The sequence below is a fragment of the Acipenser ruthenus genome, chromosome 27, assembly GCF_902713425.1.
Source record: "Acipenser ruthenus chromosome 27, fAciRut3.2 maternal haplotype, whole genome shotgun sequence".
NCBI lineage: Eukaryota > Metazoa > Chordata > Actinopteri > Acipenseriformes > Acipenseridae > Acipenser > Acipenser ruthenus.
The window spans coordinates 16,665,084-16,692,675 of record NC_081215.1 but is presented as its reverse complement, the minus strand read 5'-3'; the positions used below and the strand labels follow the sequence as shown (position 1 = coordinate 16,692,675).

Genomic DNA, 27,592 nt, shown 5'->3' with positions numbered 1-27,592 from the left:
CAGCATATGTGGGAATGGTGCCGAGCCAGATAGCAGAGTTATGACATTAATCAAACGCAACAGTGTGTCGACCAGGTTATAGATATTAGAAATGCTAAAATAAATAAATAGATGAACTGAACCAACTCGCTGAACTCCTGAACATTAAACATTTCTTTTTATCCCAGATAATTCTCACCTTCTGTAAAATTTAAAACTCAGGTGTCCTGTGTCTTTTTACTCCTGTGCGAATCGACCATGTCAGTGTTATGTTACAATTGATATAGAATTTCTGGGGTATTCGACTCAAAGCAAAACCAGCCTTCACAATAAACCATAATGTAATATTGGTACGATCTGTCCTGAGATTCTACAGTTCAGTAAAACACAACGATTGGGCATAACCAAATTGGGAACGGGTGAAAAGAATTGAATCTATTCGGTCTTGAACAAAGAAGACTACGCGGCGATCTGATTCAAACATTCAAAATCCTAAAAGGTATAGACAATGTCGACCCAGGGGACTTTTTTGACCTGAAAAAAGAAACAAGGACCAGAGGTCACAAATGGAGATTAGATAAAGGGGCATTCAGAACAGAAAATAGGAGGCACTTTTTTACACAGAGAATTGTGAGGGTCTGGAACCAACTCCCCTGTAATGTTGTTGAAGCTGCCACCCTGGGATCCCTCAAGAAGCTGCATGATGAGATTCTGGGATCAATAAGCTACTAACAACTAAACAAGCAAGATGGGCTGAATGGCCTCCTCTCATTTGTAAACTTTCTTAAAACATAATTGGCGACTGAATGCTTTTAACGGTGCATTTGAAGATATGTATAGAAATACCTATCACTCGAGGGATGAAATGGTTATGTAGCCTTTGGAAAAGAAGTTACAACGAAATTAGTTATTTAAAAACTTGGTTTGTTGTTTACGAATCATGCACAAAAATGCATTCTCTGGCCACAACAGTGCATTTCATTTTGAATTCACCGACTTTTGTTGATAAAACCTAATCCATGTCTGGGAGGTTACTTGACGTCCTCTGCTTTTGACCAGCTCTGAGGACACCTGATTTTTAGTCGCCTGCGAATCATGCTTTAAGCGGCTGTTATAAAAGACCTATATGTACTCAACACGTTTGCAATGAAAAACAGGAGGATGGACTTGGGGATCTAAACATCAGGTAAGGTAGGTTAGTGTTTCAGTTATTTAATTTGTATGTTTGATAACTGCTTAGGAATGTTTCTAAAAAGTTTATAGTGTAGTTAATTTGTACTTGCAGAAACATTTTTATAAATTATTACCCCTCTGCAAAAATCTCTCCTGCCCCCCGAAACAAAATCCTGGCTATGCCACTGGCTAGCCCTCCTGCTGGGCTCTAGCAGGAGGGCCAGTCATTTGTAAATACCTTCGCTGCAGTTCCTTGATTCGCACCATGAGGTTGAGGTGGCCCTGAGAGTACTGCTCAATTACATCCCGCACGTCGTATGGCTTCCGGGCTTGCTAGAAAAGAAAGGAAACAAACTGCAAGTTAAACACTGCAGAAACAGGTGCTTTACCAAATACACACACCTAAGACAGAGATGGGCAATTCCAACCATTCCTGACCAGGTCTTTGTTCAAACCTTGTCCTTAATTGTTAATTTGAACAAATTAAGCCTCCATCCAGTTCCTAAAGGAGTTAGACATTTTATACCTGGTGGAGCAGAATGGCCTTTCATGACCAGAGATGACCATGTCTGTTCTGATATGTATACCACCAAGGGCCAGAAAGGACATATATCCTTTCAGCTTGAATTACTTGTAACAGTTCGCATTAATGAAGGGTTCAATTGACAAGTTAACATTGAAACAGGAAAATAAAAAAACAAAATACCCACAGAATTCAAATAAGGTTTCCCAGTATTACAACGTGAATCACAATATTGACAGCTCGCTGGTATGAATCTGAGTTTTGTCAAGTTGCCAGTCTTGGCTGTAGAACCACAGAGGAACGTTGCATTGGCCTTCCTTTGGGTGATGGAGGAACAATGGGCTGGAGATAGTACTAACCAGACAGGCCCTCATCTCCAGGGTTCAGTAGCTTGGTAATATCTGTTGTTCAGGTTTGAAGGGTGAAAAGATACAATTGGCTTGACAGTGGGAATTGAGCTTGCTTTTTGATCTTCAGTCCTATTGATCGGTAAGTGGGTTGCAGTGGGGAGGAGCATTTGAATGAGACATTTTAACTAGGGTAAAAAAATGTGCGATTTTATATATTATGAAATAAACAACACCTCTAAAGAGGTGGCATCACTTAATTCTCTACATCAGCATTACAGTCTCCAACTCACTTAAAATGGTTGTGATCACTGTATAGAACAAGGACATGTGTTTTAGAGTATAAAGTTACAAAACTTTTCTTTGTTTCTGCAGCCATAAAACCCAATTCAAGTGGTGGGCCAGCATCTTTTAATTAAAAGAAAAAAAAAAGTGCAGAGTTGTAACCAGACCTTAAACCAGCTCCCCTATGTAACCAAATACCTGGCTGGTAATAGCTTTTCCATGAGCCCAGACATGTTTGGATTCCTATAATCATTACTACATTAGTAGGAATAATAAATCAAAGGGAATTAAAAGGCATTTTCTGCATCACATACAAGAAAAACATTATTTGCAACCAAGCTTCATTGAAATGAGGGAATGAGCGCGCCCTGGCAATGGATAGGGTATGTGCACAGCTGTGGCATATGGTTGTTTAAAATTAGATGTTTATAAAAAAAAAAAAAAGGGGGGGGGGTGTGGCTGCACACAAATAGCAGCCCCTTCATTGCTCAGTGATGGATAAAGCTGGTGGGTTGTCATTTATACCCTTTAAAAAGTTTCCCATTATAATAAAACAGTGAAAATGTGGTAAAGCATGGGTAAGCATTGTGAAGCACAGATAGGTATGACAAAGCATACTAGATAAACTGTGGTAAATGCATAGTATAATCACTGGAAACTTATCATGCAAATTTACCATGGTAAACTTTTCTAAGGGTTACTTTTTTAAAGATCCCCCATTCCTGTTAAGAGTCTATCCTGCATTTCTACAATAAAAGAAAACTATATGTATGTACAGTGAAACCTTGTTATTGAGGCCAGTGTAAAAGGCTGTGTGGTCCAGTGGTTAAAGAAAAGGGCTTGTAACCAGGAGGTCCCCGGTTCAAATCCCATCTCAGCCACTGACTCATTGTGTGACCCTGAACAAGTCACCCAACCTCCTTGTGCTCCGTCTTTCGGGTGAGACGTAATTGTAAGTGACTCTGCAGCTGATGCATAGTTCACACACCCTAGTCCCTGTAAGTTGCCTTGGATAAATGTGTCTGCTAAATAAACAAATAATAATAATAATAATAATAATAATAATAATAATAATAATAATAATAATAATAATAACAGGGCATATTGTTCAGACATCTTCATTTCTCAATTGATGTTGCTTGAAATTGCGTTGCTGAAGACTTTGAAAAAGACTAGAACTGAAGTCATGGACCAAACAGCTGTCAAATAATGTTCTTTTAGTACTACTACATATTCTGCCATTGAGGGTTTTACACAAGTATTAGCATTGTGCATACTTACACTTGTACTTCTAACCTAAATTGGTTTACATTGTGTTCCTCCAAATAACAAGTGCAACCAAAAGTTATTCGGAAATAAAAAAAAATAGACTTCACATCTGCCCCAAATTAACAAAATGGAAAAACCTGTTAAATTAATTTAATGTTGTATTTTTTTTTTTTGCTTCATGGCTGTTCTTTAACTGAAAAAACAATAAAATAAAATAATGGAAAAAACCCACCCAGCCACTCAGTAAAATGTGTGTTATAATTGGCCTTTATATGTTCCAAATTTACTCAATGCATTTTAATGGATTTGACAAAACTGAATTTTCATCATGCAACTGCATGATGAAAATCTAATTAAGGCTGTAGCTTTCCAATATGTCAAATTACAATAAGTTCAATGGCTACAGACAGTATTTTCATTATATCTTACTTACTAGTACAAATACCCATAGGGATACTATTAGGCAGTCTCCTCAATTGATCTCAAAAGCATATATATATGGTAAAGGTAAAGGCTACATCTCCAAGCAGCTTGATGTTCCTGTGACAACAGTTTAAGGTCCATGAAACTGTAGCCAACCTCCCTGGGCGCGGCCGCAAGAGGAAAATCGACCCCAGATTGAACAGAAGGATAGTGCGAATGGTAGAAAAAGAACCAAGGATAACTGCCAAAGAGATACAAGCTGAACTCCAAGGTGAAGGTACGTCAGTTTCTGATCGCACCATCCGTCGCTTTTTGAGCGAAAGTGGGCTCCATGGAAGAAGACCCAGGAGGACTCCACTTTTGAAAGAAAAACATAAAAAATCCAGACAGGAATTTGCTAAAATGCATATTGACAAGCCACAATCCTTCTGGGAGAATGTCCATTGGACAGATGAGTCAAAACTGGAGCTTTTTGGCAAGTCACATCAGCTCTATGTTCACAGATGAAAAAATGAAGCTTTCAAAGAAAAGAACACCATACCTACAGTGAAACATGGAGGAGGCTTGGTTATGTTTTGGGGCTGCTTTGCTGCGCCTGGCACAGGGTGCCTTGAATCTGTGCAGGGCACAATGAAATCTCAAGACTATCAAGGCATTCTGGAGCGAAACGTACTGCCCAGTGTCAGAAAGCTCTGTCTCAGTCGCAGGTCATGGGTCCTCCAACAGGATAATGACCCAAAACACACAGCTAAAAGCACCCAAGAATGGATAAGAACAAAACATTGGACTATTCTGAAGTGGCCTTCTATGAGTCCTGATCTGAATCCTATCGAACATCTATGGAAAGAGCTGAAACTTGCAGTCTGGAGAAGGCACCCATCAAACCTGAGACAGCTGGAGCAATTTGCTCAGGAAGAGTGGGCCAAACTACCTGTTAACAGGTGCAGAAGTCTCATTGAGAGCTACAGAAAACGTTTGATTGCAGTGATTGCCTCTAAAGGTTGTGCAACAAAATATTAGGTTAGCGGTCCCATCATTTTTGTCCATGCCATTTTCATTTGTTTTATTATTTACAATATTAAGTTGAATAAAAAATCAAAAGCAAAGTCTGATTTCTATTAAATAAGGAATAAACAATGGTGGATGCCAATTACTTTTGTCAGTTTCAAGTTATTTCAGAGAAAATTGTGCATTCTTCGTGTTTTGTGGAGAGGTACCAACAAATTTGAGCATGTCTGTGTATATATATATATATATATATATATATATATATATATATATATATATATATATATATATATATATATATATATATATATACACACACACACACACACACACACACACACACACACACACACACTGTGGGGTGTTTGGTTAATAACAGCAGTAATATCCTCAGCAGCGGTGACTGCCTGCAGATAATTGGCTGTGAAATGCCCTTTGGCTCAGGAAGCCAAGCTGTCGTCATGGTCAATTATCTAGCAGGCAATGACCATGTGAACTAACATACTTCCTATTGAATTCATGTAAAACAATCAATGTAGGAATGTAGGACACATTCAATATTGACTCTTATCGGGGGTATAAAACATTCCCTTATTCACAAATAATTATCGTTAGCGTTAAATATGAATTATTGTTTAATAGGAAAGCATACACTTGTTCATGTCATTTAAATGTAATTAAATTTGAATTCCAGACACTTTAAGGGTTACCAAATGGAATCACATTTTAGTATGAAACTGATTTGTTTGTAGGACACTGCAGCTTTATATATAACTGATGATTTACAGAATGCATTATTGGTTTGTCTACAGGATGAAAGAGCACAAAACCCACTTGCAATACTGGACTGTGTCAGTGAAGTAGGGATGGTTTGTGTCAGACACAGTTTACAAATGACCCTCTGTTCTCTATACAGTACTATACATCTGACCAGAGCCAACAAACAGGGAGAAAAGATACATTTATTTTGGAAATATGTTGCGAGCCTGGGTAATAGCATGTTAAAGTGCTCAGGCCACGTCCCCCATGAGCAACACTGCTTGAAGACACATGCTTGAAGGTGCCGGTAGAGGTAAGGCAAGCCCCAGTGGTCTATGGGGATTCGAACTTGCGAGGGCCATTTGGAAATCCAGAACTACAGCAGTACTGAGATCTTCATGCAGTACAGGGTAAACATAGGTGGATATACTTCCCAAAACGTCTAAAAGGAGATTATTGCTTATATACAAAAAGGGACACAGAGGCGTGAGCACAAAAAAGCAGACATTCTAAAAATATCTCTTCTGCATGCAAGGATGCTTTCTTTTTGGTTATATTTTCCAAAAATGTATCTGTTTATTTAAAAATTACTTCAGTGAATCATTGAGGTGTAACCGATAACCTGTCTCCCTCCAGTCCCCAGTGGATTTAAGTGTATTTGTTCAATGTTGTATTTCTCACATCCACTGGAGGGTGTGTTGCAGGGGGGGGCAGGATAATGGTTACACTCTGGTGCACCAGCTGTACCTGTAGATTAGATGAGATTTGAGAGTTGTACTGAGGCAAAACTTCTGAGCTTTAAAAGGTCATCAACATGTAATGACTGAAACAGAAAATGAGATACACATTGATTTTAAACAATAACAGCAATGCATATTTCATATCTGTACCCAGTTGTCATTTTTACATATAGAAAACACATGTTTGTTACTGTAACAGGGCGAGGTGCCCTGTACATTGTTTTGTTTATTTATTTTTAGAACGAGGTCCCCCTCCGCCCGTGTTATTTTGTATTTGTTTATTCTGATTTAGTATTATATTTATAACGGCGAGGCGCCGTGTGTATTTGTATTTATTTAGAAATGTATTTATATGACGGGAAAGCGCCGGTTGTTTGTTGTATTTATGTTTTTGTTTAGTAGCGTGGATGGGAAGCCCCATTTAAAAACTCGTGCAGAAGGTGGCCATCTCCCGAATTAATTAGGTGATTTAATTTGTTACTAAATCGGGAGATGGTCGCCTGTTATAAAAGCCTGCAGCTCTCTGCACTCTGTGTGGGAGTTCAGAGGAGGAACGAGTGAGCAAAGAATCCAAGAGCTAAAACGAAAGTAAACTTACCGTAGGTTCAGTGAAGGCGATTGCCCAGCCTGACCAGTTTGCTTGGTGTAACATTTTTTGGTTTAACATTTTTATTTTTTTGCTCTGTGAGCAAGTTTTTTTTTTGTTTAAGCCTTTTATTTATTTTTGTTATTTAAATAAAACGGCAAACGCCACCTTAAACTGCAGTACTTCCCTGGTGTCAGTTTTCCTTCCTGCTTCTGCCTGACGTCAGACCACTCGTCCAGCCTGTCACAGTTACCAATTGGATATTTGGAGAAATATCCTGTGTATTATATCTTGTTGATTATATAAGACTTATCTAGTTAATGAACCAGCAATTGGGAAAGTGTATGACTGTGTGTATGCTGAAACAGTTTCGAACTGTAGTTTATTTTCTTGTACTTTGTGCAGTATTTTCCAGCTTTCTTGAGTTTTTAGAAGAATTGACATGCCTTTAGCACCCCCCCCCCCATTCCAAACGCAATTAAAATTCAGAGCACTTCACCGTGGAGCTAACATATGGATGCATTTTGACACTTTGTATGCTGCTATACGTGATATCGCTCAATCTTACAGTGAGTAACTTGACATTTGGACACCTTGTGATTAATATGCATTTGTAGATGCAGAAAATAAATTTAAATTACAGTGCACACCCTTATTTACATTGGCGGGGGAACAGCCATAAAACAGAACTGATATTTCACCACAAAACTTTTTTTGGACTTGAAGTTGTTAAACATTATTGTAGGACTCATTTCAGTGGGTAGGCTGTATAGGAGTGGTTAGGGAAACAAATGCAAGCATTTGATTGATGAAGAGATAACCAGAATGTCAGCAGTGATACAGACCGTTTGCGGGGGCAAAGGTCATGGCCATCAGTCAAAAAATTACATTGGGCTAAATTTCAGGAACCTGTGTTGTTCCCAGTGGACTACAACCCCCCCTTCTCCCTTGACTGAACAATCATCTCATTCAGCAAGGCAGAGAATAGTGGGTGTAGCTCCCAATTACAAAAACCGGAATTGTGCTGGCTTGAGCTTTTCATCTCTCCATAAAGGAAACTTTAACTGGCAAAGTTTTTTTTTTATTATTTTATTTACCAAACAAAACTCCCATTCACAACTCACCTGAAACTTCTTTTTGGCCACAAAGTATTGCATCCGGCGAATCACGCGAATGGCAGCGCGGTGCTGGTCTCGTAGTCTGTGGGAAAGAGAGGGAAAGGGGGAGGTGAGCCAGGTGAAAAGGGAGCACACAAGCACTTTACAAAATAATTGTATTACATTTGCTTGTTTTTCGGTTAGCAAGAGTTACAATACGTTGATTTGGTATCGCCCTCAATTGCGTCTTTTGCTAAAAAAAAAAGCAAGCTACCAACTTCGTAGAACACATGGGTAAAGAGCCAGACTAAAAGAAAGTCCACTAGACATTAAAAGGCCAGTACAGAGACCAACTAAATATAGCCTTAATAGGGGTGTGGTCTTACTATGAGCTATAATTTTTATAACAATTACCATTTGGTAATTTAAATGGTTTCACCATGTATGTAACAGCTTACCCATTTTAGATGTTATTTATATGTTGTGCAAATGACTAACAAAACTAAAACTAAACCATTTTATTTGAAAGTGAAAATGTTCGAAATGTAAAACAAAGTATATAGCTTTAACTACAAAATCTCATAACATTTCAGTGGAGTAATAGTCAAAATAGCATTCCTGTGCAATTTACACAATTCATATCTAGAAAAACCTAAAAGAAATGTTTAAAATGACAAACGCCATAAAAGTCTTATACAATGTCTTCTAGTCAAAATGTTTGTCATTGAGTGTATTACGTTTCTTTTAGTATTTATAAGTTCAGCACTATTGAGTGTTTAACAGTTTGATGACAAATTATATCTCATCTGAAGGAGAAAGCAGAATTGACTCAATATGGGAAAAAAAATACATATTTACAAAGATCTGGAAACAGTTATTTGCCACAATCATCACATATTAACAAAACAAACACATGTTTCCTGTGTGCTTAACCATAACAAGACAGAGTTCATGCAAACTTTGCTTTCACTGCTAATGAGCAGTAACCTGGCAGGAGTAGGCCTTCCTAGTGATACAGTACATTGGGACCCAGTGCTGGGGTTCATGATCCGTTTGGAAAACTAAAATCTGATTACTTGTTGTAGGAAAGTTTTCTTGGAATAGTTCATCTAATAAAAATATTTAAATATACGCTTTCTGAAAACGGGTTTACTTTTAAAATCTAAAAACTTTTTTGAAAACTAAATGTGACAGATGGACAGATGTACAGAAATAAAGGCACCCCCATATCCAATATCCCTATAATCTGATACTCCTCTTACTTATGCTAACTAATATTACAGTATGCCCTCAATAAGAAGTTTTCTAAATATGTGCAAAAATGTTACACAGATGGACAAATGTACGGACAGACAGACCCCAATATATGACCCAGAAACTAATAATCTCAAAAACTAGACCATGTTAAATCAAATTTCTTCACAATTGGATAAGCATTATGACATGAAAATTGACAAGTGAAGTTAATCACCAAGACTCATATCCATTGAATGCACAAATATGTTTGACATACAGATAGATAGACAGACAACTGCATACATATACTCTCAGATTCCGATAGCTCAATAGCTTGTGCTACAGACAGCCGGCCGACAGAAAGACATCCTCCAATGCTCCCAGATTATGATATATTCAATCATTTGTGCAAGTTTTGTGACAATTGGACAAGCAGTTATATGCAAAACTACACTCCTTTTTTTCCCCCAATTACGTCAGATCTGACCTATGTTAAAGCAGTGTGGACTGAAACAAATGCTGTAGGGTACATGGCTTCTTTCATTTAGTACAGGTTCAGGCACAAAAGAATTCCAGGGGGGGTTTGGAAAACTTAATTTTCTGAAAAGTAATTCAAATTTAAAAACTTGTGTAAACACCGTTTTTAGGAAATGTATCTTCCTATTATTATTGTTATTATTTTATTAAGCTTCATTTTCTAATTTAATTTTCTAAAAGCAGCACTTTTATTTCAATGCATTCATTGATTGCTACTCACAAATCTTAAAAAAAAAAAACAGGGTACCTAACACCGGCTATAGTACACAGTCTTGGTATTAAAATCCCTAAAGCTCTACTTGCAGTACTAAACTATCTGTATTTAATTGTTGTTTGTTTTTGTTGACATATTAGTATCCTTGTAGTTGATGTTAAATGTCACCTGTCTACAATTCACATAATTGCCAAACTAACCCACAGTTAATTTAATTATAAATCATGTTGTGCCCTATTAAAGCCTGACCAACACACTTCAAACCCAATTCATAGATCTTCCCCCCACAGAAATAACATATTTGAAATGCTTCCCTTTTTTCATGACCATCAGAAATAATTAATATTATTTACTATCAATTAAGAACACAAAATGGGGACTTCAACCACATATTTAAATTGGCTTGGTTTGCCTTACTTTTAAAACCCTTATTCTCACCAAAATATGTATCTGGAATACATTCTGCCAATATATTAGTCCAACATATTACTGTAAAAGTGTTTAACTTTTGTGTACTACACCAAAGCACTGCTGGTATTTATGGCATGTTTATTGTAAAATCAATGTATTGATCAGTCACTAATCAGATTAAAAGTACAATAAAAAAAAAAAAAAAAACGTTTTACGAGAAACAGACATTTGTACTGGAGATATCTGACAATAAATTAAATACATGGAGACAGGTTATCACCTTTTTATTTTTCATTTTTAATTTCTCATACAGTATTAGCATAAGACAGTTCTCAAAAGCACTCTTTTTGTTTTTCTGTTGATCTTTTTTGGTGTCTAGAATTTCTTTTACTTTGACTCAGGCGAACACTGTCAGCTTAGAGTGAAAGGAAAATGTAAAAAAATTAAATTAAAATAAAAACACTTTAATAGAAACACTTGCTTTCATCTCCCATTGACTTGCAGTTGTAACGCTTTTTAAAATGTATTTATTATTATATTTTCTCTGCGGTCTGGAAAAGAATCGCTGACCCTCGACACTAAAAGGCAGACACGCTACAATTTTGCTAAAGGGGAACCCCCTAGTGGGGTTTGTAGTCAGTGTCTTTATGCACACATACAATGTGCCTATTTGGCCAGTAGGGGTCATTCATTAGGTATTTCCCCTGTTTAGAGAAAGCCTGGCCTCGAGCACAGAGCAACTGAGCAGCACATATCTGAACTCAGCAATTAGGCTACACGTCCCGTGTGAGTCGTACCACTAGTTAGGCGCCATTTGTAAAGCTTTTTTAATTGATTTATTATATTTTATTTTCTCAGAGGTCTGAAATTGAACTGCTGACCCTCAGCACTAAAAAGGCAGACACGCTACAGTTTCGATAAACGGGAATCCCCCCTAGTGGGGTTTATAGTCAGTGTCTTTTATGCAGTGTGCCTATTCGGCCAGTAAGGGTCATTCATTATACAGTGTTACTATAACTAATACAGTTGTCTCCCCCCTATTGTTTCCTACTGTATGTGCAGCACCACGAGTGTAAGAGGTGGGGTCCAGTAACACAGGAAGTACCTCCAGCAAATACTGGGACAAATACATTGTGATAGGTCAGAAAAAAATGGGCTTGACCCAAGTCAGTATAAAAACAAAGACCATATATTTTACCTCTTCAAGTTCTGGGCACTTGTCTAGTTTTATAAAAAAAAAACAAATAAAAAAAATAAAACACAACCCTGCTCACAAGCCAAGTAAATTGAGCCTTCTTAAATCTGCCCTTTGGAACATGGCCCCAAAGAAAGTTAGATTTATATTCAAGCTGTATTTGAATTACAGCTGTTTTTGTACATCTTTTGTCTAAACACCCACAAGCAATGTGCTACAGCCAACAGGGAGTTGATCCTGGGGTATTGTTAATTAACAAATAAATCAATCATGCAAGCAGTGGGATTGGACAGTCCGGACAGAACTCCCTAGGGCTAGTAGGCTTTACTCCAGGTATCTGTGTTACAACATCTGGTCAAAAGAGATATTGGAGAACACTGGAATTGCGCCAAAAAGTTCACGTTTAATCAAATCTTTCATCATTTGCACTAGCAAGGCCATCGGTTTACAATTTACTACAGTCTGAGGTTATTCTCGTCCTTTCACACATTCCTGCAGTCCGTGCGAGTCATGCCCAAGCCGAGCCTCTTTCCTTTACTGTGATATTTTAACTTTGCCGTTTTAAAATGGATTAGATTGCCCCTTGGGGCATTAAATAACAGGAACTGCTGGCCACAGAAGAAAGGCTAAAATTACCCTGTCACTAAATTCTGATTCAGAGTTGTGCTCATATACCCTGACAACTTGCTGAATATGCAAGAAACTGGGATTTCATCTCGATATTTTCTTTCTTTTTCTTAAAAACAAAAAAGGTGAATTTTGAAACTACTCATTTACTAACCAGGATACCATAGCAACAGCTAAATGTTAGTTAATTGGCATACAATTCAAAATACAAGAAGAATGTAAACTAGATTTAGTTACAATGTATTAATATTTACTACATGCACTTAATCGTGTAATTGTGAGGATAGAACACCATACATTAATAAGTATATATACATATATATACATACAGTACTGTGCAAAAGTTTTAGGCAGGTGTGAAAAAATGCTGTAAAGTAAGAATGCTTTCAAAAATAGACACGTTAATAGATTATATTTATCAATTAACTAAATGCAAAGTGAGTGAACAGAACAGAAAAATCTAAATCAAATCCATATTTGGTGTGACCACCTTTTGCCTTCAAAACAGCATCAATTCTTCTAGGTACACTTGCACAAAGTCAGGGATTTTGTAGGCATATAGTCAGGTGTATGATTAAACAATTATACCAAACAGGTGCTAATGATCATCAATTCAATATGTAGGTTGAAACACAATCATTAACTGAAACAGAAACAGCTGTGTAGGAGGAATAAAACTGGGTGAGGAACAGCCAAACTCAGCTAACAAGGTGAGGTTGCCGAAAACAGTTTACTGTCAAAAGTCATACACCATGGCAAGACTGAGCACAGCAACAAGACACAAGGTAGTTATACTGCATCAGCAAGGTCTCTCCCAGGCAAAAATTTCAAGGCAGACAGGGGTTTCCAGATGTGCTGTCCAAGCTCTTTTGATGAAGCACAAAGAAACGGGCAACGTTGAGGACCGCAGACGCAGTGGTCGGCCAAAGAAACTTACTGCAGCAGATGAAAGTGTCTGCAGGCAACAGTGAAGCATGGTGGAGGTTCCTTGCAAGTTTGGGGCTGCATTTCTGCAAATGGAGTTGGGGATTTGGTCAGGATTAATGGTCTCCTCAATGCTGAGAAGTGCAGCATGACAACGACCCCAAACATACAGCGAAAGTCATTAAGAACTATCTTCAGCGTAAAGAACAAGGAGTCCTGGAAGTGATGGTATGGCCCCCACAGAGCCCTGATCTCAACATCATCGAGTCTGTCTGGGATTACATGAAGAGAGAGAAGCAACTGAGGCTGCCTAAATCCACAGAAGAACTGTGGTTAGTTCTCCAAGATGTTTGGGCCAACCTACCTGCCGAGTTTCTTCAAAAACTGTGTGCAAGTGTACCTAGAAGAATTGATGCTGTTTTGAAGGCAAAGGGTGGTCACACCAAATATAGATTTGATGTAGATTTTTCTTCTGTTCACTCACTTTGCATTTTGTTAATTGATAAATATAAACTATTAACATGTCTGTTTTTGAAAGCATTCTTACTTTACAGCATTTTTTCACACCTGCCTAAAACTTTTGCACAGTACTATATATATATATATATATATATATATATATATATATATATATATATATATATATATATTGCACAGTACACCCTCGCTAGAACGCCCTTCATTAAAGCAAACTTTCGGCTATAACAAACCTGGCCTCTGGACCTCAAATAAAAAATAAAAAAAGATAATATAAACACACTCTCAAAATCGCGGTCTGTAAGCACGGGATGCCATCTCCGCACTGAAGTGAACTCTTATCTTAAGAAGCGCTCGCTGTGTAGCTATGCATCCAAAACAAAAATCATTTCACGTTGGTTCCCAGCAGGTTCATTATAGTGAGGGTGTGCTGTTTGTGGTTTGTTGTGTGGCCCAAGCTAAGAGGGGCCAGGAATAATGTGTAAATAATGTGTAAAAAAAATAATGGAGTTGTATGTAAAAATAATGTGATATCTTTTAACACTTGTAAGTTGCCCTGGATAAGGGTGTCTGCTAAGAAATAAATATTAATAGTCGTCCCAATGAACCGTGGATTTGAGTACCTTCAAGTTGTGTGTGTCTCCTTTCTTCATTTTCCACTGTATTAACATTAATTTGGCTTGTGGTTATTGTAAAGCATTTCGGGAGCCCAAATGCCAATATTCGTTACAAGGTGAAACACAAATAACGCGGTCTCCTAATTATGGACCCCGACAACTGCATTATAATGGGGTAGCACTATATATATATATATATATATATATATATATATATATTAATTAGTATAGGGGCTCTCTGACTTTGAAAATCAGATTGTACCTTACACAGCACCCCATACTATATTTTGTATATATTTATATATATATTTAAAGAATAATATATTTAAACAACAAACAGATGAGATTAAAAGAGTGTTCAGTTTGAGAAAGGCCTCCACCCTTTCTTTCACTGCATGTTTACAATGTTTTACAATCACAACGAAGCAATAATCAACAGGACTGGCAGTTCTCTGGAACATGTATTAGATATTGTGCCTCTCCTTTCAATTCAATGGGCTGAAATGCCAATTCATTACATTGGCACCCTATGGGAAAGAATCCTGACCCGTGTGGTTGAAAAAGTTAATTTAATATCTGTTGGCTTGCGCTCCAGGTGCTGGCGAGTGGTCCAGGTGATGAGCCCCACATTGAAACTCTGGGTTAGTGGATTCCTGAGGACAAGCTCCATATTGAAACTTTGGGTTAGTGGAAGTGTTTTTGGACAAGTTCCAAATTGAAACTCTGGGTTAGTGGACGCGCTCGAGGATGAGCCTTCATGAAGCGGGGGAGAATGTAATGGATCTCCTTCAACCAGATACGTACTTAACTTTGGACAAGACAGCTTGATCGTAAGTTTAATGGGAATATGTTCGTCTTGAAACCGCAAGGTTAGCAGTTTGCACCCAGCCCTTTACTGTCCTTTAAATGCAATGGTAAGACATGCCGTCACAAACTGCTCAAGTCAAACAGCAACACAAGAGAGCACCACAGGATGCATTGCATGATCACTTTGCACAAACTATACCCAGGCTGGAACTTTTTTTTTTTGTGCTTATCAAAATTAATTTTATATATCAAAATTAATTTTCTATATTATTACTGGTCTCCATTTTTTTCAGTGTCCCGATTTATCATATAATTCTTTACAGCCAATATACATTTTCCATACTCTATATGCTGTGTCTTGGATAATAACTCCACGGTCATATTGCATGAATGTCAGATGACCCCCTATAGAGAACTGGTCATTTAAAAATGTAAAATTGGATTCAATCAAAATTATTACAACATCAACACATCACTCTTGTACATCCATTATGGGATTGCCATGCAATGTACAATAATAAATGTCTTAAATAATTTCCTTCAATTTCTATGTCAAATTAAATAAAGATATTTACTTTCTTTTTTTTCCTATGGAAAATGTGGCTTACAGAAGTCATGTTTTTGTCATGTTTCACTGACTCCAGTGTTTCATTGGGGATTGTCCAGAAAACAACATCCCTCCACTGCATGTTAAACCTATCGAAATGGTTCCAGCTAGTGCCCCCTTCCTGCTATTCTTAACAGCTTAAAGAAAGAAAGAAAGAAAGAAAGATGAAACCAGGAGGCAGAAATCTCTTGCTGGCTCGTTCTCTACCTAGCCCTGCTGAAATATTAGATGAAGTCGTTTTATACGTACTGTTTTAACGGCAGTAGTGTTGAAGGTGAAAGCAAACAGAGGTAATTATATATACCCAGTGGGTCTCTTAAACTAGTCCAGACTGCCATTGTGCCTTAGTGGCTTGGCTCCAAACTGGCAGGCCAGACAGACAAAACCACTTAAGGTGAAGGCATCGCCATTTATTTGACTCCCAAATCGCTATGACAACACAGGGGTCATCGAAGATAAACACTCCAAAAATGTAAGGCCATCTACTAGACTCCGCCATTGGAGGGTTTGAGGTTGGAAGAAAAGGAGGTGCTACGACAAATTGCTCTAAAACATTAACCACTTAGGGCAAATCTTTCCCCAATAACAATCAGCTTAAGAGCTAATGCATGTGAAACATTCGTGAAATTTGTTCCACAGGGTTTTTAATGCCCATAAAAAGTAAACATGACCTTGGTTTATAGTATAATCCTGTGTATTTTAGTTTCAACAGGCTATTTTGGTTTGCTAACAGATGGCACACTTTACAGATTGGTTGCTTGTACCCAGGTTTTGCAGCTGGGTGAAACAAAGTGTTAGAGAGAGGCTACGTAACACAGAGATGCAAAGCATGCAATTTGCTATTGTAATGGGCAGTGTTATGTAATGTGATTCTGAAGGTGAGATGAGATTAAAAGTTCTATAATGAATACAGAAGAGCCTGGCTCTTTTGCATAGTAGTTAAGATGCCCGCTTGTGGTATGTATCATAGAGCAGCCATATAGTGACACAGGAATGTGATGCCAGGTGTTGGCATCCACATGTTTATATATAAATGAAATTCTGTTCTTCAACGCACCACCAGGTAGCCTGATGTCTTGAGACTTCAGCCTGTCCGGCCTAACCTAGCCCTGTGAAATTATTATTTTTTTTTTTTCTTTTTATAAAATTTTTCGTTTTATATTTCACAAATTTCATTTTATTTCACAAATTTAGTTTTGTGTTCATTTTATTACAGATACACATTAATAAACAACTCAAATAGATGTATACTATTATTGATATACATCATATTTTAACTACATACATATTATTTATTAAACTGCCATACTATTGTGGGGCAATCTACCCATTAAAAAAAGATAGGAATTGTATTTCAATCCCACTGCACTGAAGCAGGGCTATAGTATAAAGTAAGCTTGGGGTTTCTCAGTATTTAAACACTAAACAAAGCAGATTCATTCATCAAATTCATTCAAAACCAAAACAGCATTTTCTCCAGTACAAAGTTTGCACCACTTGAAATAAAATAAAGAAATACTAATACAAAATATAATCAAACAATCCATATTTTCCCCAAAAGAAATAAACAGCTAATGCTTAATGTCGATATCTCTTGAAAATCTGACATTATTTTGTCAGCATAAGCTGCACACATCCCCTCATGCTCAATTCTTTGCAGTGTTGTTTAATTGTAATGCGTGGTTTAAGAATTTTAGAAACAAACATCTCTTCTCTTCCATTATAATTCATTCCCAAACAACTCGCTCCAAATTATACATCTGTGCAAGTGCTAGTCAGAGCTTCAGTATCCCTTCAGACCGTGTCTATGGTAACGGATGAGCCTTGACAACTACGATTGCAAGTATTTATTTAAAGTATTTTTGTATAACCTCCTCATTTAAAAATGTGATTGTTTGCTTTACAATGTTTTTTCATTTTATTTTGTTTTATATTTGCATTTTGTTTTATTTGCAAAAAACACAGGGCTCTACATATATGTATGGTCTGAAAAATAGATAATTCCAGGCTTGATAAGTATTTTATGTGGCAACTGTTAAAGAGATTTCAGTTTTAAAAAACAGAACAAAATCTGACCAGCTAGCATCCCTGAACAGTTTTCTAATTCTAACAACAACATTAAGAGTCATGTGTTTAATATTCTCCTTTAAAAGAGAACATCTCTCAAACCTGATTTCCCTTTGCAGCAAAAAACAAAAAAACAAATGAGAAATGATTAGAGACAAAAATTAGTTTTTTCAACTTGAGAAGTTGCTCGAGGATAAATAGTTTTATAATGGCTGGTGGCACCCTAGGGATTTAGATTAGCTGGCTTTTGTGTTTTCTTTTTAGGACAAAGCTTTTCCCATAAATCACCTACAGTAATATGAACCAGGACACAGCGCTGTGCCATTGCGGCTCAGATTGATGGCTTTAAAATGAATTTGAATAATAGCAGAAATGTGAAGCTTTTGTGTATGCACCTAACTCTGCAGACTGCACCCTTCAACAATACCAACGGAAGCCATCCCTGCCCATTAATACAAATGTAAATGCTGAAAAGAGCAATGGGTATACTTGCTAGTTAATGTCAAATAAAATATTCCCCACAGTAATGGTTTTCCCCAGAGTAAAGAAACTCTATGCTTGGCTGGTTCACATTGAAAGTTTTTCAATGGTGGAGTTATTGAATTCTAATGCTACCTGGGACATTTTGTTCCCCTTTCATTTTAATTAACTTATTTGTAAATCTGTCTATGGTATGTAAACGTATATGAATGTGATCATTTTTGCCTGAAGGCCAAGCTGAATTATCAAGCAGGAATGACTGCTATGAAGCATATTGACAATATTATGAAACATATTTTATTTATATATGAATACGTGAGCTGAATCGCTATTAGAGATTTCAAGATCTACAAATACCATAGGTTTTTAGTATATACTTCAAAATGCTGACTTCTATGATCTGAAAATCACAGAATTGTGAGCTAAGTGCATGTAGTAAACATTAGTAAATGGTAACTACAGTGTAACTAGTTTTTTGAACTGTATCCATCAGTTTTATTTTTCTGACTTTGACAACAAGAGAACTGTCTTTTATTCTCTTAAAGATGGATGAGACAATCAGAAGTAATATAAAGATATGATTACATGATGTTAAATATAAATCATATCGTTTTTTTATATTACGTCTCAATCCTAAAATTCTAGGTGATGCAAAACGTTTGGCCATAGCTGCACTATTCCTTTCTATTTAACCCTGCAAGTATCATGATATTGAGTCTATATATCCATTTATTATCCTTTATTCTTCTATATGGTACATTATCTCATATTATTCCTTTTAAAACTATACATTGTAGGCCTTTTATGTTGTGAACTATGTAGTAAATTACATCACAGACACGTTAATAAATTTAAATAGAAATAAGGCACTGTAGTTACCATGGCATCAAAAGCCTATAAGTGCCTACAATGGTTGTTTCCCTTGACAATTGCATTGCATATTGTCCGATATTGGATTCGAGAATAGGCTAACATGTATGTAGGTATGTACAGTACGTGCAAAAGTTTTAGGCAGGTGTGAAAAAATGCTGTAAAGTAAGAATGCTTTCAAAAATAGACATGTTAATAGTTTATATTTATCAATTAACAAAATGCAAAGTGAGTGAACAGAAGAAAAGTCTACATCAAATCAATATTTGGTGTGACCACCCTTTGCCTTCAAAACAGCATCAATTCTTCTAGGTACACTTGCACACAGTTTTTGAAGGAACTCGGCAGGTAGGTTGGCCCAAACATCTTGGAGAACTAACCACAGTTCTCCTGTGGATTTAGGCAGCCTCAGTTGCTTCTCTCTCTTCATGTAATCCCAGACAGACTCGATGATGTTGAGATCAGGGCTCTGTGGGGGCCATACCATCACTTCCAGGACTCCTTGTTGTTCTTTACGCTGAAGATCGTTCTTAATGACTTTCGCTGTATGTTTGGGGTCGTTGTCATGCTGCAGAATAAATTTGGGGCCAATCAGATGCCTCCCTGATGGTATTGCATGATGGATAAGTATCTGCCTGTACTTCTCAGCATTGAGGAGACCATTAATTCTGACCAAATCCCCAACTTCATTTGCAGAAATGCCACCCCAAACTTGCAAGGAACCTCCACCATGCTTCACTGTTGCCTGCAGACACTCATTCGTGTACCGCTCTCCAGCACTTCGGCGAACAAACTGCCTTCTGCTACAGCCAAATATTTCAAATTTTTACTCATCAGTCCAGAGCACCTGCTGCCATTTTTCTGCACCCCAGTTCCTGTGTTTTCGTGCATAGTTGAGTCGCTTGGCCTTGTTTCCACGTCGGAGGTATGGCTTTTTGGCCGCAAGTCTTCCATGAAGGCCACTTCTGACCAGACTTCTCCGGACAGTAGATGGGTGTACCAGGGTCCCACTGTTTTCTGCCAATTCTGAGCTGATGGCACTGCTGGACATCTTCCGATTGCGAAGGAAAGTAAGCGTGATGTGTCTTTCATCTGCTGCAGTAAGTTTCCTTGGCCGACCACTGCGTCTACGGTCCTCAACGTTGCCCGTTTCTTTGTGCTTCATCAAAAGAGCTTGGACAGCACATCTGGAAACCCCTGTCTGCCTTGAAATTTCTGCCTGGGAGAGACCTTGCTGATGCAGTACAACTACCTTGTGTCTTGTTGCTGTGCTCAGTCTTGCCATGGTGTATGACTTTTGACAGTAAACTGTCTTCAGCAACCTCACCTTGTTAGCTGAGTTTGGCTGTTCCTCACCCAGTTTTATTCCTCCTACACAGCTGTTTCTGTTTCAGTTAATGATTGTGTTTCAACCTACATATTGAATTGATGATCATTAGCACCTGTTTGGTATAATTGTTTAATCATACACCTGACTATATGCCTACAAAATCCCTGACTTTGTGCAAGTGTACCTAGAAGAATTGATGCTGTTTTGAAGGCAAAGGGTGGTCACACCAAATATGGATTTGATTTAGATTTTTCTTCTGTTCACTCACTTTGCATTTAGTTAATTGATAAATATAATCTATTAACGTGTCTATTTTTGAAAGCATTCTTACTTTACAGCATTTTTTCACACCTGCCTAAAACTTTTGTACAGTACTGTATGTATGTATGTGTGTATGTATGCATACTGTATATGTATGTATGTATGCTTGATATCCCCTGATTGACACGTAAATGAACTAAAAAAAAAATAAATAAAAAAAAAAGTTTACTGAAGTATAGCATCATCAATCTGGAAAATACTGCAACAGATTTCTGCAACTTTCTTGTTGTTGCAGGCAATGTCAACAACAATGTCAACGACAAAACCAGTTTGGACCTGTTTCTTTTATTTTCTTCCTGTTTGAAGGGTAAAGCTGTTCTGGCACTTCCAGGGTTAACAAGGTGCAGGCGTCCTCAGAATTTACCCTTCTGAACGCAAGGCTCCCAAACTTGGGTCCTGGAGAGATTAGGAGGGAATTTGCTGTGGGCTGACTTCATTAAATTAATGGAACTGGGAGCTGGCTGTCTTCCAGGACATTGTAAGGGTAAAAACAAGAATAATGGCTTTAGCTGAGGAGCGAGAGGGCTACTTCACCTGACCAGGTTTCAGCTTGGCAGCAGACTGGGGTTTATTAGCCATAAATAATGACCAATCTGAATTGACTCAGGTCAGCTTCCAGGATTTATTTACGCTCTGTAAATATGCAACGTCTTTCCCAAACAATGGGAAGGATTTATATCATACATTTTCTTTAAATACCACTGCTTGGTTATTATTTTAGTATTATTGCATTGTTCATGGTTTTTTTTTCTTGTTTGACAATCCATGAATCAAATCACAATTAAAACAATTAGCTTATTATAGGTATTACGTGCGTATGAATACTTTCAAAAGGTTAGTAGTGTTATGTAACTTCTACAGCTAAATTATTCTTAAATACACACTTGTATACAAATGTGTAGGTAATAAATGACATTTTGCAATCCTTAGCACAGCAATATATTATCATATAAGGTATACAGTGCTATTAAAACACTTTATAACACTTTGCTATGGTAAAAGCCTAGCAGTGTTAGTAAAACATACAACAATTATATTAAAGACCATGTAAAATCATGGCAAACTATGGATGATAATGACCACATGAAAACTACAAAATCACTAGGAAAATTCTAAATCTTAAATTGTGTCAATTGATATGTCAAGTGTTAGTTGACAATATGCTCATAAATAGAGGTTCATTGAATAATGCTTTTTTCCAGGTTAAATTGGAAGGTGGCCTCCACGGATAACACAGATTTTTATTGTATAGAAGTGTTCAATTAGAACAGGACAAGCTGACGAGAATTCAAATGTCCAGCAGAACCACATTGCCTAAATATCCTTACATAGAAACAAGTTTCTTATTATAAGAAGAACAATATAAAGAAATATTTCATATTAAAATGAGGAACAATTTCTTATCTGGCTCCAAAGCCAAGAACAGTATTTACTTGGAGCCAGGTAAGAAATTCGTTTTAATATTATTTGAGAACATTTCTCCTCTTATAAAAGGAACAACAGTCCTATAATAATTTGTTCTTAATAAGAAAAGTGTTTTTGGCACTGCAATGTCAAAGCCAGGTTGTCTATCCAAGTTTTAAGTATAAGGCTACAGAAAATGGCCAGAGACACCAGATTATTTTCAACTATCGACTCACATAAAAAGGTATGCGTTTTCCACAATGATCTATATCAAGCCAGCAGGAGGACTAGTTAGCGCTCATTATTCACCATGGTAGGCTTGGATAGATGTTACAGCTCCACCGCCCCAATAATGAGTGTTATTTAAACAAACAGAACATTTTTACAGATTTGGGACATTGAGGAGGTACAGCGGCCCAGTGACCCCTGCAAAAATATGACTCTCCATGTTGCTTTCTGTACCTCCTACTGGTCCTAACATTGCATGCTAATTGCGCCCTCAGGAAAAGGCCTATGTTAATAGAACATATACAATCACAGATGTTACTCGCCACCTTACAACACGAAGCCCGACTCCACTTTCAGTTGTTTACTTTTATAACACACACCCGGCCACTACCTACGAGGTGCTGCTGCTAAGTGCTCAGCTGTTAAAAAGTCATGTTTTTCTTTAAGGTCATTTTTCTTATAGACATAAGGACTGAATTCTGCTATACTTGTGGGCACCTACAGTAAAGAGCAACTTGATATGACAGTTATCTTCACTAATGTATTCTTGTTGTTTAGAATGACTTTTGTATACATTTTCTGTTTCAATCATCACATCACTGACTTTTTAAAACTCTAGAAGTTAAATGCACCCGAGTGGCCTCAATAGAGAAACATTTGTCTCTATATACAGCTGGTAAAACAGCAAAGATCATTCAAAATGATCTAGACAGCATTCAGAACTGGGCAGACACATGGCAAATTAAATTTAATGGAGAAAAGTGTAAAGTATTGCATGCAGGCAATAAAAATGTGCATTATAAATAGCATATGGGAGATACTGAAATTGAAGAAGGGAACTATGAAAAAGACCTAGGAGTTTATGCTGACTCAGAAATGTCTTCATCTAGACAATGTGGGGAAGCTATAAAAAAGGCCAACAAGATGCTTGGATATATTGTGAGAAGTGTTGAATTTAAATCAAGGGAAGTAATGTTAAAACTTTACAATGCATTACTAAGACCTCACCTAGAATATTGTGTTCAGTTCTGGTCACCTCGTTACAAAAAGGATATTGCTGCTCTAGAAAGAGTGCAAAGAAGAGCAACCAGAATTATCCCTGGTTTAAAAGGCATGTCGTATGCAGACAGGCTAAAAGAATTGAATCCATTCAGTCTTGAACAAAGAAGACTACGCAGTTATCTGATTCAAACATTCAAAATCCTAAAAGATATAGACAATGTCGACCCAGGGGATTTCTTTGACCTGAAAAAAGAAACAAGGACCAGGGGTCACAAATGGAGCTTAGATAAAGGGGCATTCAGAACAGAAAATAAGAGGCACTTTTTAACACAGAGAATTGTGAGGGTCTGGAACCAACTCCCCAGTAATGTTGTTGAAGCTGACACCCTGGGATCCTTCAAGAAGCTGCTTGATGAGATTCTGGGATCAATAAGCTACTAACAACCAAACGAGCAAGATGGGCTGAATGGCCTCCTCTCATTTGTAAACTTTCTTATGTTCTTATTATCCCCTTCAAACACTCTGCCCCAAGTGGATGTAAGAAAAAACGCATTTGTCCTATGTGGTATTTCTTACTGATGTATTTCTTGCATCTACTGTGGTGCCCCATCTGTATTTACAGATTAGACAAGCTTGACAGCTGTATTGTAATTATTTATTCTGCCCTTCTCTTGTTTTTCTTTTAAAAATCTTATACAGGGCAGCACAAATACAACCATACATGGTTAAGCTGTGATTCCACCAAGGGGTTAAGGTGATATGATAAACATCAAGAGCGAGTGGATTTTTATATCTACCAAGTTACATGTGCCCCTTACCAGAAAAACATAAACGCCCCTGCAGCTGCAGTGAGTTAGTAAATAAATGAAATACTATCGTCTACAGCCAAGCACTCATTTATACATGGTGCTAACTTGTTTACAACTCTCTTTACTGAAGTATAAACTGCCATTGAATATATGTAAAACCAGAGTGTTCATTTCCATTGTGTTTCTATATGTATTGTTGTTGTTGTTGCATTCTGCTGACAGGATGTCTTGTGCCTCTTACACCTCAGAGCATCAGCATGTATAAGATGGTGCTATGATGGCAGCTATTATTGGGTTTTTCATTTATGGTGTTTATTTTTGAAGAACAGACAAAAAATCATAATAAATCACTCATGTATGTAACTGACTCTGGTTCTTCGTTGTGAAAACTGTTGTCAGGTTTCTTCATTTAATGCGATAGCATAAGATATCGCCAGGTAAACAATAGAATATTGGATGGAAGGTAAATATATCTAGCAATTTTCAAATGTAACCCTTGTGTATTCTTTTTATTTAAGCATTTGAATATATACAAATATTTCATGTTGAATCTAAAAAAATAAGTAAATAACCTCAGTATTAGTATACGTTTTTCTATTTTCTTCCATGTCCCTTGTTACTGGCACATTTTTCCAATAAGAACCTCAGGAGCTTCCTAATTGTCTTTCTGATTCGTTGTACACTGAAGGAGGTTTGACATGTTCAACACTCAGCTAGCCTGCTTACTGTCGTGGATGGCTCTGTCCCTGCTACAAAAATCTGAGCTGGCTCAAAATAAATACATTTCTCTAAAAAGCTGGGGGCTATGTTACAGCATTCTGTGCGCTCCTCAAAACCAAGATCCCTAGGAATGAGCCATTGCACACTGTTCCAAATCTATTGTGGTGTGCTAGGCTTTCTTCAGATTATAATAGCTCCCAATGGAGTTTCTTCGACTTTCCTGTAAGGTTAATGAGCCCCAGTGGGTTCCCTGGGGATGACATTGGGATATTTAGGCACTGTATGTAAAGAAATGGCTCACATTCTTGCTTTTGGATTCTGTGTGTCACAGAAGTTGCAATCCAGAACAATACCCATGTACAGACAGCCAGGTACATACAGTCCTCTATTGTCCACAAAAGTAGGCATTTTAATTGTAATCTTGTCCGTGGCATCCATTTTTCACTCCCCCCAAAACATACTAGAAATCAATCTGTTAGACTGGAAACTAATCGCTGCTGCAAAATATCACATTGCTCTGGGAAACAAATCAAAATTAATACAACTATTTTATTTTGTCATTATTGTTTATGATGGCTTTGTTATACTGAAAAAAATAATACTGCACTGGATATTTTCAGCATGGGCTGTTAAAGTACTGTTGAAAAAAAACAACTCTATTTTTGAATGATTATAGCATGTTTCACGCAATTAATACATAATGTATGACTATAACACACCAAGACTAGGAGAACAAGACCGCTGACCAAAACGATGAGCATTAAAACTATAAAATGCAGGAAACTGTCCCAAGTTGAACACTGGTCACGCAGACCGATGCACTCATGAAAAGAATGTCAGGCATTACACTAGCGACATCTCCAGCTTGAGTATTAAGGGAAAAACAAGCCAATTAATCTGCTGGTTTGAGGGAGATTTTAAAGATTGCTGTTATATAACTTAACTTTAAGACATACAATCATAAGATCTTCAATACTGAAAGGAAAAACTTTTTGAAGTGTATTAGGTAGTTTTTGTACATCATTTGTCAAAACATATGCCTACTTTAACTTTTTTAGTACAATGCATACAACTGTATGTAATAAGATTTAATAAGAATTGTTTTGTTAGCTCCTACAGGCCATGCATATGTTATTTATACACCCTACTGCTGCAAGTAGTAAAAAATGTAAACAAACTTAACTGTCAATGAGATCTGCTTTCTAATAGTTTAGAAGGCTGGACTTTGAAGGAATTGATAACAAATACTTATGAATTATATTTTAGTGTAAAAATGAATGTGATAATGGGATGCTACAGCTTTAAAGAAGGTCTTGTAAGTTAGTGTATTTCCTTATTAGATGCTTCCCACTATCCTGAATTCATTACACTGAATTTGCTGGATTTGTAATTTTGCAGTAGAGCATTTTGCAGAAATATAAATCTTACTTTAAATTCAAATGGGCAGATCATGCAGTTTTTGCTGGTTCTAAGCATACTAATTTGGATCTTAGGGCTGAAATGTATTTACAGATTATTATTGTCTGAAACAAAGGGTTAAGTCATGGCACTCCACATTACATCACGAAGGTTCTGATCATCTCATTCCGTTTGAAACGGAAGAAATACATATTGTGTGCCGATCCACAAAGCAGCTTTAGCCTCAAATCAACGTTAAAGAAGCGATGTTGATCGGCTATGCTGAATTGTGGTCTCTAGTTGGTCCTAGGCCTGGGAACAATTGGGACTTTCATGCTTGTTAACTATTCCAGCAAAATAGGCAGATTTTTATGAAGGTGGAGAAGCATATTGATCCCAGAGGTGAAGCTGTTTGTGCTTGCCTACCTAAACTTCAGGAAATCAGCTTTGAGAAGCTATATGCTGGGAGTTAGTAAGCATGGAAAACAAGCAGAAATAACAAATACAGAATAAACAGAACACACATAATAGGATGTAAACAGGTGAGAAGTGACATATTAAAAATAGTGTAGTGATATTCTTCCACCTATGAAGGCCTGGGCATTAACACAATCACCACACAGTTTGTCAGCTTGTCTAAAAAGGAAGAGAACTGGTAAATGGAGAATTAACTGCTTAAGATGCCTCCAGGGCAAATAACATTTAAGGGATTATATTTTTCAGTGTTTATTTTTAGACTTTTTTGCTAAACAGGCCTTAAATGTGAATTAACCTATAGATGTATTTTTTGCATCTCAGATAATAATAAAATGAGGAGCAATCAAAACAAACCAGCCCTCAAGTCAAAGCCCTTGGCTGAGACTAGAAATCACAGCACAGTGCTGATAGACTCTAAATATCTGTGGTAAATCTGCAGTGTACAACTCAATTATTACTTGAACCGTGTACTCAAACACAGGTGCAAAAGGTACATAAGTAGGCAGGTGATTGTAAAGTGTCTTTCATCCTGCACTTACTAGAAGAGTTAACCTTTATTGTATAATGCACAGAAATATCTGTTTCTATCAGTTAACCCTTTCAAGGCCAAGCCTGAGTATTTTGGGCCCACCGTTTCACAGTGCT

At 37.2% G+C, this 27,592-nt stretch overlaps 1 protein-coding gene across 3 annotated transcripts in view; it reads right to left on the bottom strand.

Moving 5' to 3' along the window:
* LOC117432024 (potassium voltage-gated channel subfamily KQT member 1-like) overlaps nucleotides 1-27,592 on the bottom strand; it is a 336,879-nt gene that overhangs the window by 131,552 nt on the left and 177,735 nt on the right. For all 3 annotated transcript variants that reach the window (XM_034053396.3, XM_034053397.3, XM_059002045.1), the window contains exons 14-15: nucleotides 8,217-8,292; nucleotides 1,391-1,485 (exon numbers count right to left, since the gene is read on the bottom strand). In XM_034053396.3, coding sequence (XP_033909287.2) covers nucleotides 1,391-1,485; nucleotides 8,217-8,292 — 171 coding nt within the window. The remainder of the gene's footprint in view (nucleotides 1-1,390; nucleotides 1,486-8,216; nucleotides 8,293-27,592) is intronic.